A 14900-nucleotide genomic window follows, 5' to 3' on the forward strand; every position below is an offset into this window, starting at 1 on the left:
TAGTAGACCAATGGCGAATTTGATAAGTTTTTATCTGAATTTACTGACTGAGAGATAAAAGTCTATTTGTCTTCGCGACAAGATATATTATTAAGGTCCGGTTTCAACGCAAGTTAATTAAATCGGTCGATTAAATTCAATTTGTCCATCGGAACTGACCAATCGCATCTATCTAAGAACGATGCGGCATTAAATAGCTCCAACAGAAGAATTGAATTTAATCGATCGATTTGATTAATTTACGTTGGTGAAACCGGGCCTAAAATATCCAAATCCGAGCGAGTTAGATTTCAAGGTAATTCAAATTTGAAAACATCGGCGAGATGATCGATTCTTGAGCAAGAGTGGAATCGAATCTCGATTCGGTCGAAAGTCGCCCATTCGCAGTTCGTGGAGCATTGTCGCGCGACAGTGGTGCAGCGCGCATTAACGCTTTGGTTCTCGCGGCGGATGTACGTTGCCTGGTACCAATTCGTCGCGTGTTCGCCGTATATCATAGGATTAACTCGTTGACGATCACACGACGATGACCGGCACCGGGAACGAGGATTCCGCCGCATTCAATTCTATATCCGGTAAGACACAAACGACTTTCAACGCGTCGTAATGCATCGGTCACGCTTAGAGGTTAGAGTAGCACAGCGGGTTTTTCGGATAGCACCCACGCGATTCGCTGCGATTCTAGTTTCCTCGTAACGATCAACACAATCATCACGTCTCTCATCTCGCAAAAATGTTGCTCAATCGTGCTGTGCTCGCACAATATCGCGAGCATTCCCGCAGATTCTGTCTGTAAATGATATTTCAGTTGACGTGCGTGCACCATGTGTTCACGATTCTGCTCCAGTCACTGCGTCCTGTCGTGATAGCACCGAGAGATTTTCATGCTCTTTGTTCTGAAATGAGCACGTTGCAGATCCGGGAAAGGCCAACACCAGCACAGCCGGTCCAGTAGTTTTATATTCGACCGCGCTGGCATGGCGAGCTCAGTTCCACCGCAGTCTCACGCGCGGCAGTATCTCGGAATCCTCGGACGAAGAGGAGAATCTGTCCCAGTATCAGTTCGAGGACGACCTCGATTACCTCCGCTCGCTGGATCCGAGGGACTGGAAGGATCAGGATCACTATGCTGTTCTGGGCTTGAAGAATCTCAGGCACAAGGCAACGGAGGATCTTATCAAGAGAGCTTGTACGTATAGTATCGTTCATCAAGATCTAGTATCTGAAAAAACTTAGAATTCCCCAGGAAATTTATTTATACCTAGAGAAATCAGAAAATTCTCAGGAAATTTTATTGAAAGTCAGGGAACTTGAAATTCGCATTTCACTACAAACCATATTATCATATCGTTCACAAATAAATATTTGTGTGGTTAACTGAATTTTATTTAATAGTATTTTCTTCATTAAGAATTATAGAGGAAAAGTTCAGAATTTTCTGACTGGATTTTTAATTAATTTTAATTAATAAAAAAATAGCGCTATATAAATTGTAATATCTAATTATATTGCTTTAATATTTAGTGCATACCGAATTGTAATATCTAATTATATTGCTGTAATATTTAGTGCATACCGATTTTACAACTAATCCGATCAGTATCGAAGACAAGGATTTTGTGTTAGGTGCAATCTTGTTGAATTAAAACAGATATTTTAGTAGATTTATACAAGTTACATCTTGTATCAGTTATGTATTACATAATTTTAGTAACTTCTCAAAATAAAATTTGGAAGTGAAAATTTTACGCAAGATAAAATATTTATTTTTTAGAGTTCTTACAATTTCTTTCAAAATTTTTCAAATTTAATAATTGAAACTCGAGTAATTCTCAATTTTATTTTATGTTTTATAAACTTTCATGAATGGAAAATATCAAGGACTTTGCACAATAAATATATATTCATTTGCAATATATATATATATATATATAAATACTTTCATTTTATCTGAAAATTTGAAAAATTGACCAAAAAATCAAGGAATTCTTGAAGAACTTTTTCTCAGATTTGAGTAGAAACCCTGTTAATAAACTTGATCACATGTCACCTTGTAAAGTCTGATGGTACAAATAATATCTGTCAGAGTGAACATTTAATATGTGAATTATAGACAAGCAAAAGATCTTGAAACACCATCCCGATAAACGCAAGGCGATGGGTGAGGAGATTCGGCCGGATGATGACTATTTCACGTGTATAACACGAGCTTGGGAGATTCTCGGCAACCAGGCGAAGAGACGGAGCTACGATAGTGTGGATCCGTATTTTAACGATAATTTGCCGGAAGAGAAGGACTGCCGGCACAATTTTTACGAATTATTGGGCAAAGCGTTCAAAGAGAACTCACGGTGGTCTGTGAAGAAACCCGTGCCGCAGTTAGGTGGCCCGTTCACACCGCGGGACAAGGTGGAGAAGTTCTACTCGTTCTGGTATGACTTCGACTCGTGGCGCGAATACTCATACCTCGACGAGGAGGACAAGGAGAGCGGTCAAGAGTAAGTAATTTTCGATCAAACCCGTGATCACAGCGTCATATCACACATATTCCTCGAAGCGAAACGTTAACAATGGGAATTCATTGCAGCCGGGACATGCGGAAGTGGATCGAGAAAAAGAACAAAGTCACGAGAGCTAAACGAAAGAAAGAGGAGATGACGCGGATACGCACTCTAGTGGATATGGCTTATAATATAGATCCTAGAATAAAGAAGTTCCAACAAGACGATAAGGATAAGAAGAATGCCGCGAAGAGAGCGAAGCAAGAGGCAGCGAAAGCCAGGCAGCAAGAAGAAGAGAGAATAGCCAAAGACGCGGCGGAAAAGGAGAGGCTGGAGAAGGAGAAGAGAGAGTCCGAGGAGAGAGCGAAAATGGAGGCGCTGAAACAAGAGCGCGAGGCGCAGAAGAAGGCGTTACGTAAGGAGAGGAAGGCGCTCCGGGACTTCTGCAAGGTGAACAACTACTTCGCCAAGAGCCCGGCGGAGAACATTCGGCACATGGAGAGCGTGGAGAAGATTTGCGAGCTGTTCAAGCTCGCACAGCTGGAGGAAGCTATGAAGAAGCTGCACGTCGACGGCAGGAACGCTTTCCTTAGCATCGTCGAGGAAACTGAGCGGCACATCGAGGCGGAGCGTCGAGTGAACGTGATGAATAACGACGCTAGAAACACGCCCGAAAAGCAGACCAAGACATGTACCGCGCCCTGGAGCGAGAACGATCTGCAGCTTCTGATCAAGGCTGTCAATCTCTTCCCCGCCGGTACCAATCAACGTTGGGATGTGGTCGCCAACTTCATCAATCAGCATAGCGGCTCCACCAGCGGGGTCACTCGCGAGGCTAAGGAGGTCTTGGCGAAGGCCAAAAGTCTGCAGTCGACTGACTTCAGCAAGTCGAGCCTGAAAGAACAAGCAAACAAGAAGGCTTTCGATAACTTTATCGCGGAGAAGAAAAGCAAAGAGGCGATCGAGGAGAGAATGCCAGCCGTCACAGAGCGCCTAGACCATCCGATCGCGAACGGTGTCGCCGCTGAGCCCAAGGAGCCGAAGAAAGAATCAGCGCCGTGGACGCCGGCGGAACAGAAACTCCTGGAACAAGCACTGAAAACCTACTCTACTACGGTCCCGGATAGATGGGACCAGATCTCAGCGTGTATACCTACTAGGACGAAAAAGGAATGTATGAGGAGGTACAAGGTAAGCGTTTTACGTAGCATATTACAATCGCGCATATGACTCAAGTAGAAGTGAAACGTTTGCTCTGCGAGTAATAAAATAAACACGTAAGAGGAAAATGATATTTCAAGCGATAACGTTAGGAAAATCATTCCGCGCGCTACGTAACGTCGTCAAACGAGAACCGTGTAGTTTGCGAATGAAATTCGATCTACCGTCATTCGTCCCCGAAGGCTAATTTAGTTATTTTCCCGATTGCAGGAACTGGTGGAGTTGGTCAAGGCGAAGAAGGCGGCGCAGGTGATGAAATAATATTAGCTGCGCACTAAGTCGAAATTTCCTCATAATTTATTGAACTCTAGTTTACGAGCGATTCCGATTCGACGATCGATCGTTCCCCGATGCATAAACGAGGATTATAATCGCAAAATTCGTGACTGGGCGACTACCTTAGCTTCGATTGAGTGCCAGTTCGCGCGCATACCTGTGCCTTGCTACAGCCGACACGTGCATCAGCTGCACGGAATGCGGGAAAGGCCGACTACGTATTCCGTTTTGCGGATCCCACACGATTCCGCGGGCACCACTCGGAATTATCACCATGGCACCACCGTGTTATATTCCTGCGCGCTGTGCGATGGATGTACCTTTAAAACCGTGCTGCCGATTATTAACTTCCGTGCGAAGAAGCTTGCGACCTAGGAGGCAATCTTTAGGGATGTGTAACTTTCTTTTTGCAAGATGGTTTCGTGTCCGACCTACACTTTGTGTACGTATTGTAAGATAGAGAGGAAATGTTGCTGACGAACCATGAGAAGAGATGGGAAGAAAGAAAGAGAGAGAGAGGGAGGGAGAGAGAGAGAGAGAGAGAGAGAAAGAGAGAGAGAAAAGGAGAGAACTGTGGACTTTATAAATAAAGAAGACGATTTTAAGAGATGCTCCGGACCTGTTGATGGAAAGTTCCCGCAAATCCGTCCTCTGTGAGTACCAAATCCTTTATCTATCCTTATGATATTTCGATGAAATGTGAAAAATTTATCCCAGTATATCCGCTCACCTCTATTTCAGAAAATGTTCTGAAATCCGTGAAAATTATTTTTATCCTATCCTATGTAATACCCGTAAAAATGATTTTTGTCCCTGCTAAAATCTGTGAAAATGATTTTTATCCCGGTTAAATTCCGCGAAAATAATTTTAACCCCGCTGAAAACCTATGAAAATTATTTTATCCTGCTGAAATGTACGTAAAAATTATTTTTATCTCTGTTAGAATTCGTGAAAATTATTTCATACATATATATCCTGTTGAAATCCATGAAAATTACTTTTATCCCAGCTAGAATCTGCAAAAATAATTTTATCTCTGCTGAAATCAGTGAAGATTATTTTATCCCGCTGAAATATGCATGAAAATCATTTTTATCTCGGCTTGAATCCGTGAAAATCATTTTCTATAATTCTGCTGAAAATTGTGAAAATTATTTTTATCCTTGCTGAATTTGCGAACGTTTTACGAATAGCTTCTCAGAGCTGTTATCAAATTTTACAAGAGAAAAGTGAAAGAGCGATTGTTTTTCATGCGTAAATACCATCGCCGGGACACGACACGACACGTAAAGGGATTTCGTGAAGGAGATCTCGTTTCAATCACCGTTCAATTTTATTTCGTATTTCTTCACTTCATACTTCAACATTCCAAATATTCAGAGTATCCCATATCGAAACACATTGCGTTACGCGCGCGCGCTGCTATAAACTTACGAGCGGCGAGTATAGTTAAGACGGCGGCGACGTGTATCCTCGGACGCGTATGTCCGCAGTGTATACGCCACTAAGATAGTCTAAACTGGGTAGATGAATATAATTATTGTGCACTTTGTTTCTCGTTATCGCTAAGTCTATAACATCGGGCGGGATTCTCGTATTCCGCTCTCGACGTTCTTCATTCATTATCCGGCGTCACCCTATTATTCTCGTTAATAATTATCATAATTAATATCATACACAACACTTCCGGCCGTTAATATTAATTCCCGACTATCGATATCGATCCTTTCCTTCTTCGAACGAATCGCGCGAGCATTGTTCATAACAAACGGATAACGGGAAAGAACGATCTTCTAAGTTACATTAGAAATACGCGATATATTGGTCCTGCTGAGAATCCTGGCGTTTTCTACGCGTCTCTTAGGAAAACACATGTACACACGTGGTCTACAGTCGTATAATTTATACAAGAGATGCCCCCTGAATCAAGCGAGAGAGAGAAAAGAAATGTCTCAGAGACAGAATCGTTCCTCGACCTTTTCTGCGGCATCTTGCTTCTCGCGCGTGTCTTTCCGCTTGTATCTTTCCGCATAGGACGATTGTAACCCGTGCAAAAACCCGCGTAACTTTTCTCACAGCGATTCTTCGGCGATTCTACTCTCTACGTTTACTTTCTACATTTACGCTTCTCAGCCTCACGGGATGGAAATGTTTTGGTCTCTCTATGCGCGACTACTTACGTACGCACGACGTACAATCACGATAAACTTCCGCACTTGGTGACAACACAGGAGAGAATTGCAATTACACAGGTATATAAATGGTCGCCTTTTTGATGAAATAAGTCATTTCTTGTGTTTTTCTGTGCGCTGAGTTCAAATCCGGCCGCAGAATTTCACGTCAGGATTTTGAAATATCTTAACCTCAAAGCGAGAAAACGCCATTTTTTCAGTTTTTGAGCTGAAACAACAATGAAACGAAGCAAGATATGTTAATTCTAACTAACAGGATCGTGTTTAGCCTGAAAAAAATCTGTCAGAAATTATATATTTTCCTGAAGAGGAAAAATATTTTTTATCCAGAGAAACAAATAACTTGACCTAATGTGATTACGTTTTCGGCAGATACATCAAATATTTTAAGCGTGCTGGATCGATTTTCGTAAAATGTGGTACCCTAAAGTTTCTGGGGTTGCTGATTACAAATCCGAAGTCGAAAATTAGAAATATTCAAATTTAATATAGCGGACCCTAACGAAAACAAAAACGTGACATTAGATAAAGTCATTTGTTTCTGTAGATAAAAAATATTTTTCTTCTCCAGAAAGTGCATGGTTTTCGGTATATTTTTTCATATTGAGTATAATCTCGTTGGTAGAATTCACCTATTTCATTGTTATCTTGACTCAAAAACCTCAGAAAATAGCATTTTTCGCGCTTTCAGATTAGAATATCTCGAAATCCTGACGTGATATGAAAATTCTGTGGTCGGATTTGAATTCAGCGTATCAAAGAAACATAGGGAAGGATTCTTTATTTTAAAAAAGGATTCAAGACCTCTCAATATGCAGGCCTGTGTTATCATTCTACTCGAGATTTTTCTATTATCGCTGTGTGTGCCGGAGCGCATGTAGTGATATACTACATTTCGATGTAAATCCTGATTCCCACTTTAAAACGGTATAAAAAGACAGCCGTTGATAAAGGACGTCTCGTCATTAGAAAGACCTCGAAAAATGGGGTGCGCGACAAAAGAGCGCGTCCAACACTTCTCTCGTGAGAAGCAGAAGCGGTGATAGTTCCTTCCCCGCGTTAAAGTCGCGGACGCTCGATCGATCTTTCTGAGCAATGTGTGTCACCGAATGATCGTGTCGCAGAATCCAACGACGCTCTCTCTCTTCCTCCTGGATCGTCTCGTCGATCTTTTTCCTTTTCCACATTCTTTCTCAACGAAACGTGCGTTTCTGTGTACGTATTATTGTGTGTGCATATATTTCGAGCGTGGACTATAAGCGAAAAAGATCGATTGATTGCACGGGTGGTTAATTGCTATGACAATTTTTATTCAGACATCATAAGATATAAACAGACTTCGGATTTTAAACATTAGTGGTTCTGGACCGTGGCGCTCCATTTGTTTGTTTGTTTGTTTGTTTTACTTAATCGTTTTTTCTTTGTTTCCTTTGCATTCGTCGTGAGAGAAAACAGACGGCGAACTCTCTATGTTATTTTACAGAGCGTAAAAAATTCTGCTGCCACTACTTGGTCATGTTCGGACCCGTAGTCTCTGATTTACACTTACTTGCTCACTTATCATCTCCGACTCTTCTAATTTGGCATATACGTATGTATGCGATGTATGTATGTATGTATATGTATCTACAATATATGTATCTCGGTAATAGCGATTTCGTTCGGTTCAGTCATTCTCGAGTTACAAACCGAACGGAAGGCGGAGAAACTTAACGTGTGAGACTGATGATACACCTGTCAAGAAACGTGGGACCTGTCAAACGTAATCGACGAGGTGATTCGACGGGGTGAAGCGAAAAGGTGAGGACGGGAAATGATCCAACTTTCGATCATTCGTAGCGATCTCGATCTCTACGACAGTTGCTATTGCAAGCAACAGCTATTTGGCTTATAGTGTTTGGATAACGCACCATAAAAAAGAAAAAATAGAAAGAAAAACACAAAGAAATAGGAAATAGAAAGCATAAGGCGAAAAAATAGACGGTCTCTGTTCGCTGCGCAGTAGGAGAATTCGCGAAGGGAAGGAGCGTAAAAAGTAGATTGACAGAGAGAGTGAGAGACAGAGCGGAGTTCGTATTTTGGTCGTAGACGCCAAGAGGCTTTCGAGGAACGTGGTTCTGAAAACCCCGAACTAGTACGTAGCGGTTCGCGTGAACGGATTTGTTAGTGGGCCGCTTCGCGTCTCGCACGATCGGAACTGACGAGAGACCCGTGGATCTCTTCCCCTGTCCGAAATCGATCGACCGGAGATCTTAATTAGATTCGCTAATAGACATTCTGCACAGCCGAACCTCACGGCGGCGGTTCGAGGTTGTATACAAATTGGGGGAAAAAATCGAAGCTCGCGACAAATCTCCAGAACCACGCACGATTAAGTATTTATAAAATTTACGAGAGCTTAAAAATTTTTGTCAACGATTATAAGTAACATTTACGTAGTTTCCAGCGCCTATACGCCTATCCGGTGGCCCGATCTCGCGTCTCTGCGATTCAACCCCTAAAGTCACTCGTGGCGCGACACGCATCGGCGATTCTCGGTGATTCCTCGCATTCGACCGGCTTGGAAAAATCGGACATTTCGCGAGCGAATTTTGTGCGTGAATAGGGGCCCGCGCTATTTCCGAAAGATTTATCCCGACGATTTATCCATCGACCACGTCGCACGAAAATTGTGAATTCCCGAGCGAATTCTCATTCACACGCCTTTCTCACGTGCTTCTTGTTTCCTCGCGCGATCGCATTCTCGATCGCTCGCCTGTTGAGAATCTTCCAGATGCATTCCCACGGAGAATCCAACGGAACTCGTGCGAATCCACACAGGATATTAAAAATCCATGTAGAAATTCACATGGTGTGTGAAAATTTATTTAGGAACACACATAGTGTGTGAAAATTCGTATAGAAATCCACATGGATCACTGAACTCTACACGGGAAAGAAAAATTTGGTTGAACTTACCAGACAACAAACGAAACAAATGCGTTTTGGTTGAAGGAGACAGAATTTCTGATATCGTAAGAACCGAATTTGGACTATAAAAGCCAGAAATCCTGTTTTCTTCAACCAAGACGCGTTTACTTCATTCACTGTCTGGTAAATTCAACCGAACATTTTTCTTATATATATTATACTGCTGAAAAAATGCCGTATTAAAAAACCGGGGTACGCCAAAGTAACATAAGTATTATTTCCTTTACTGTACTGAGAAAAAGAAATTGAAATTTTACGAAGTAAATGTTTCTCGTGACATTTTCTTCGATATTAATCGGTTAGAAAGAAATTTGACTATGACGACAGAATATATTTTTGTGAAAGTTATCTAAGTTTTCTTATTAATTGGTTTATTTGCTAGGAATACAATTTTATTTCGTTGTATTTAAATAAATGTTTATTCCTGTGAAATAGACCTTATATATTTCACAAATAAATTTGCAAATCTTTTTTCTCAATATGCCTAAAGTTTTCTGATTAGTCAACGATTTTCTATGGTCTTTTCTATGGACATCCGAGTGTAGTAATTTACTTGTGAAAGGTGATGTTCGTACCATATTGTTCATAGTTTTTACAATTTTTCGTGGCATAGAACTCTAATATTTTATTGTTTATCCTGTTCTTTTCCAATAATGTTATAATTTTGTCAATTACGGAGGTCGCGACAAATGCGAAGCTTTTATGATGAGCTGATATTCTTAACTGGAATAGTATTAAAAAAGGATACAGATAATATTTCTTGATAATATGTCTTTCTCAGATAATATATCTTCTTTCCACCTCTATTCGCCCGTTTCCTCTTATGGTACTTGGCATTCCAGTATAGTATAGGGTTCAGTGACATGGATTATTACCTGAAATCTACGTTTTTGACTTGGGGATTCCATATGAATTTCCTGTATGAATTCCCACCTGATTTTTTCCAACAGGGTTGTAAATCGCCTTGTGATTTCCGGCCACGTTCGATTTAATCGCGTCCTCCGCGTTGGCGTCAGCGAGTCTCACTGCTGTTGCAGTTATTTTCTTCCTTTCTCGTTTTGCGAAATACATCATCGATATGATATAAACGTCTGCACCGAAAGTGGATTAGCGACTTTCGCTCGACTGCGAATCGCGGCGACCGTTCATTGAATCGTTCTGGTAAAATAAATCTCTCGCAAAGCACGCGCTCCCCGTCCGGAGATCAGACTATCGAGAGTCGTGAAGTGGCATTCATAAGGCTCTCCGTACCGTTGAGCATGCATGACGAGTGGGGTGTGATCGGGTTAACAGAGGTCTGACGATTCGCGATCTAGATTTGCGCGTCTGACCGTCTCATGTCTCCGAATATTTTTATACGATAAAAACCGAGAGCCGCGCCGCGCGACAACGTCGCGCTCGATCGCACGTGCGCGCACGCGCGTCTTACCTGCTTAGTTCTCCCTCCCGTCCCTCTACACCCCCTGCCCCTACCCACATTTGTATAGATTGCCATCTAGATATAATATATAATATAATATATATATATATATATAATCTCGAATATATATATATATACATATATANCGGCCATTCATCCACACGCATCAGCGGAAATATACGCGCAACGTGTTATGTACACAATTACATACGAATAATAATATCTATATCGTCACAACATATCAGTAGTGTACACACTCGACTCGTAGCTCTCCCTCGCAATAATTCGCAATAATAGTCGTACTTTGTCTAAGTTGATAAAAGTCTTCTCTGGTCCGAAAGAAGTTATAGATACTTAGGCACTTGTTATCTCGTCTAGAATCCATCGTACGAATCGTAATTATGAGTTGTAATCGTGACTATTAAACCGTAATTAATCAGAACAAGGGGCAACGATAGTAGTAATTAATAATGAGAGCAATAAGAGGAGCGATTGTGTCCGCCAACGTGTCGCCCGCGCGCCCCGCGCGGACGCGCGTGCCTGTTGTGTCGTGTGTGCGGCATCGTTCATACTTTTTACCCTCCTTTAACGCTTTGTGGCCCGAATTTTTTGAGCGCGCGTGTGCACCCTCGCGGATACACAGCTCGCTCGTGCGAGACTCGCCTATTAGAAAGGAGATTTTAGCGTCCAATGAATAATTATAGCGAGTTGATAGGAAGTTATCGCGTCAAGTATAAGGTGTTTACTTATAGGATAATAATAAGTATTCTATATAAATTGTGCTATAAAGGTTTTTTTAACGGGCGACGAGCCCTGTAAAAGAGGGTACTGGATCGCTGCTGAGGAAACAGACCGGTCGAAATAATCGAGGGAGACTCGTCTCTGGGGAAATTGTCAATATGATTCCCGTGATGCCATACGGCAGATTGATTTTATAAATTTCCAGATCCTTCGATTCTCCCGACATCTTTTCCTCCGACAAGCAAGAGTTATTTACCGATGTAATCGAGCTTGAGAAGAGATGGGAAGAAATACGTTCGTCACTCTAATGTGTCTTAACACGTTGATTGCCACGCTGATCTCCATTGACATTTCAAAGTTTAATTAAAATTTGTAGAACCAGAGGAACACATGGAGAAAAATAATTTTGCTGTTGAAACCATCGTTACTACTACATATATTTATTGCGGCAATAATAAAATTTAGTTGGTATAACTAAATTAACGAATTATTCGTAATTGGAGCAGAAACAGTTTTGTTGCCAAAATAAAAAATATTCTGCCGAGGGAATTTGTTTTTAGAACACGTTAATTTGCTGTTTGAATAAAATAATGTTTTCTCATATTTACTCTAATTCGTCTTACAGCAAAGTAATTTATAAAATCAGCAAAATAATTCAACGGAAGGCAATTAATATTCTTGACAAATCGCTTTGCGATTCACACAATAATTGACTGAGATTTTGTTGCGACAGCATAAATTTGTTATGTTAGCAAATTATTTCTCTCCGTGTAATAAATAAATTCATAATGCATATATCTGGTTTATCGGTTAGCTGGATTTGTCAGTTTCCTGTTGGCTAGGTATTAAATTTCTTCTATATAATAATTTTTTAATTATATTTTATACACAGAAATCAATAAAACGCGGAAATGTGACAGTGTCGATCACCGGTGACTTTCCCATGGCAGTTAACGTGTTAATTCCGAAGAATGGATTGATTATTTTTTCATTATTCTTTATAAAAATTGAAGTAGATAGGAGTAAGTAAGCATGTAACAAGTTTCAAGTGCGCGGAAGCCAATCGTTAAGAAGAAAAATGCAGACCTTGCAATTCGACAGGGCGAATCCCAGTCTCTCATTTCGATTCGTCCGTTTCCGGTACAGAGAATACGCGCGGCGTCCGTCGTGTCGTCCCTGTCAGGACGAGCCGAACCGAAAACGGAGATCGACGTTAAACGGGACAATGGTGTCTCTAAAAACTATTCCTAAAGAAGTGAACTCAATTCCGTCCCGGGAGCCTGGGTCCCGGGGTGCTCCGTCAGTTAATTTGTTTGTTCTCGCGACTATCCGACGTCGAAAGGCGATGACAACGACGACGAGCTTCTCTCTCTCTCTCTCTCTCTCTCATCGCTGTGAAAATACGTCTTACAAAGTATATGTGCTCATATATACTTCATACCGAACGAGCTTCTTCGGAACTCCGTTCGGTTCGCGACTCGCACCATCCTCGCCGACTTCAACATCCGGCCGGTCAGGAATCAGAGACACAGCTCGAAGCGCTGGGACGAGACGCTCGCTCGTGCGTGAAAAATCGACTTAGAAAATACTCGTCGAGCGACATCGGCTCCCGGATGGTGTCGGCGGACGAGGACGAGCTCGTCGTCACGACCTTTCGGTAGCATCTCCGCTCGGTCCACGGGTCTAACTACATTTACGCACTCAGGACGGTTCCAAGCATCCTCGAGCTCTCCGAACGACCACAACGACGACTACGACGTCAGAGCTCACGGTCTGTTTCCGTCGAATTCGCGCGACCGGCTCCGCCGCTTGGCGTTGCTCCGCTCATCTTGGCTCGTCTATCTCCGCGACGACCTCGGCGACTAATCCGTGGATGCGGAAGAGAAGGTGTTTTCGCGTTACGTGGACGATGTTCGCGTCGCTGGCGACTTCTCGTCCTGCTAGGACGGCGGCTGTCGCTGTTGCTGCTGCCGGTTGCCGCTGCGAAGCTGATGGTAGCCGCCCTGCGGAGGGTAAACGGACGGCTGGCCGCCGCCCGCCGACGGCTGTTCCTGCAACGGCTGGTAGCTGATGCCGGTCGTCTGCTGGCCCCACGGCTGCTCCATACCTTGTTGCAGCTGGTAGGTCAGCGGCTGACCGCGTCGCTCCTGCAGCAGCAACTGGTGCGCCGCCCGGTCCATCTCCTCCCGTGTCATGTCCAGCGCTTCCTGCATCTCGCGCGACGTGTACCGCACGAAGTCCGGGTCGCAGTACTTGCCGAGACCCTGCTCTGCTAGGACCTGAAGCGTCAGACGTCAGATAGAACGATGGGAAATTATAATATTGTTATTATATCACTATTAATTCTTTACTGGGGTATACATTTTCATTTTCACATTCTAGAAGTGAAAATAACGATTACATTCGTTACTATTATTAATGAGAACAAATAATATAGGATGTAAGATCGAACAAATGTCGAGTTTTGAAATTTACAACACTTGGCTTAGGGAAATTTTCCCTAATACATTCGCTATTGTGCATTCGGCAGAAGACTTATTCCGACTAAACCGAGTTTCTGTATTATATTTCACGTATTTATATAAAATTAGGTACTGGACGACTTCTATAATTGATCACGAGAGAAATAATCATGCGAGGGAGAATTATGACGTAATCAACTATTTATTTTCAAAATCATCTACATCTAAATTTCACCGTATCGTTCGTAGCAAAACTCACCCGACCGACGAGACTCTCCGCGCTCCCGATGACCTCGAAATTCGGTTTCCGGTCCGCAGGACTCCCGGGCAGGCTGTGGGACAGGCGCTCTGCGCCGATGCTTCCGTTACTCTCTCCAGCCCAGGGAACTGACGAACGAGGAGAGGCGTCAGAGTTTTAGCTCGAATCATCACGCCCTGCCTCCTTATCATTTCGATGCGCTTTCGATATAGCTCTCGCTATCATTTCGACTGACTTTTCAACGAGCACAGCGCACAGACACACATACCGACGAGCGCGTTATCCCTCAAGCTTCGCGAGTTCAGTTGGTGTTCGGGTGAATCGAGTTGCGGTTAGTAAAAGCGTTAGAGTCGAGTCTGTGTTAGAATATTAGATTGAAAGCTGGCAGAGCGCGCGTGCTTCGAGCAGCGGTTGACTACCTTGAGGTCCACGTCTCTCTTCGTATTTCTGTCGATTCCTCTCGGGAGATCTCCCAAGTGTGCAGATCGCTCGAATGAAGAGTGACTGTACGTCGCGTACATCCGAGACACTTCGATCTCGCAAATCAATTTTGCGCCACGTGTCAGATGTGTTTACTCTCTTCATTCGTCCAATCACCTTAGGATACTTTGCACTTCAGGATATATTTCAATTATCAAATTTCATCATATCTCGAGAAATCTCAAGGAATCATTAAGAAGGGATTGAAAGGAAACCTAAAGTAGGAATGTCAAGTAGAGAAACGAATATAACGAAATCCAACGTAATAGAAAACTATCGCTCCTTTTCGAGCATACTGATATCCTTTGGCGATGTTAACCCTTTGCGGTCGACAATGACAATATCAATCCTTACACAATCCTTACATTATAAAAGAA

General features: G+C 42.6%; 2 protein-coding genes across 7 annotated transcripts in view; one reads left to right on the forward strand and one right to left on the reverse strand.

Moving 5' to 3' along the window:
* The first annotated feature begins 400 nt into the window (after positions 1-400).
* LOC106749630 (dnaJ homolog subfamily C member 2) lies at positions 401-4818 on the forward strand. Its single transcript, XM_014629287.1, has 5 exons — positions 401-575; positions 917-1189; positions 2114-2498; positions 2588-3692; positions 3933-4818. The coding sequence occupies exons 1-5, from the start codon at positions 527-529 to the stop codon at positions 3981-3983; spliced, it is 1863 nt and encodes a 620-aa protein (XP_014484773.1). The 5' UTR covers positions 401-526; the 3' UTR covers positions 3984-4818.
* Positions 4819-11843: 7025 nt separating this feature from the next.
* The window catches only part of LOC106749620 (muscle calcium channel subunit alpha-1), a 104509-nt gene continuing 101452 nt past the window's right edge, over positions 11844-14900 (reverse strand). For 3 of the 6 annotated variants that reach the window (XM_014629270.1, XM_014629268.1, XM_014629269.1), the window contains one exon: positions 14178-14656. In XM_014629270.1, the coding sequence (XP_014484756.1) occupies positions 14637-14656 (20 nt within the window). In that variant the 3' untranslated portion in view covers positions 14178-14636. The other 3 variants (XM_014629273.1, XM_014629271.1, XM_014629272.1) reach the window with 2 other exon arrangements.

The sequence above is a fragment of the Dinoponera quadriceps genome, unplaced genomic scaffold (assembly GCF_001313825.1).
Source record: "Dinoponera quadriceps isolate SergipeBrazil2010 unplaced genomic scaffold, ASM131382v1 scaffold3595, whole genome shotgun sequence".
Classification (NCBI taxonomy): Eukaryota; Metazoa; Arthropoda; class Insecta; order Hymenoptera; family Formicidae; genus Dinoponera; species Dinoponera quadriceps.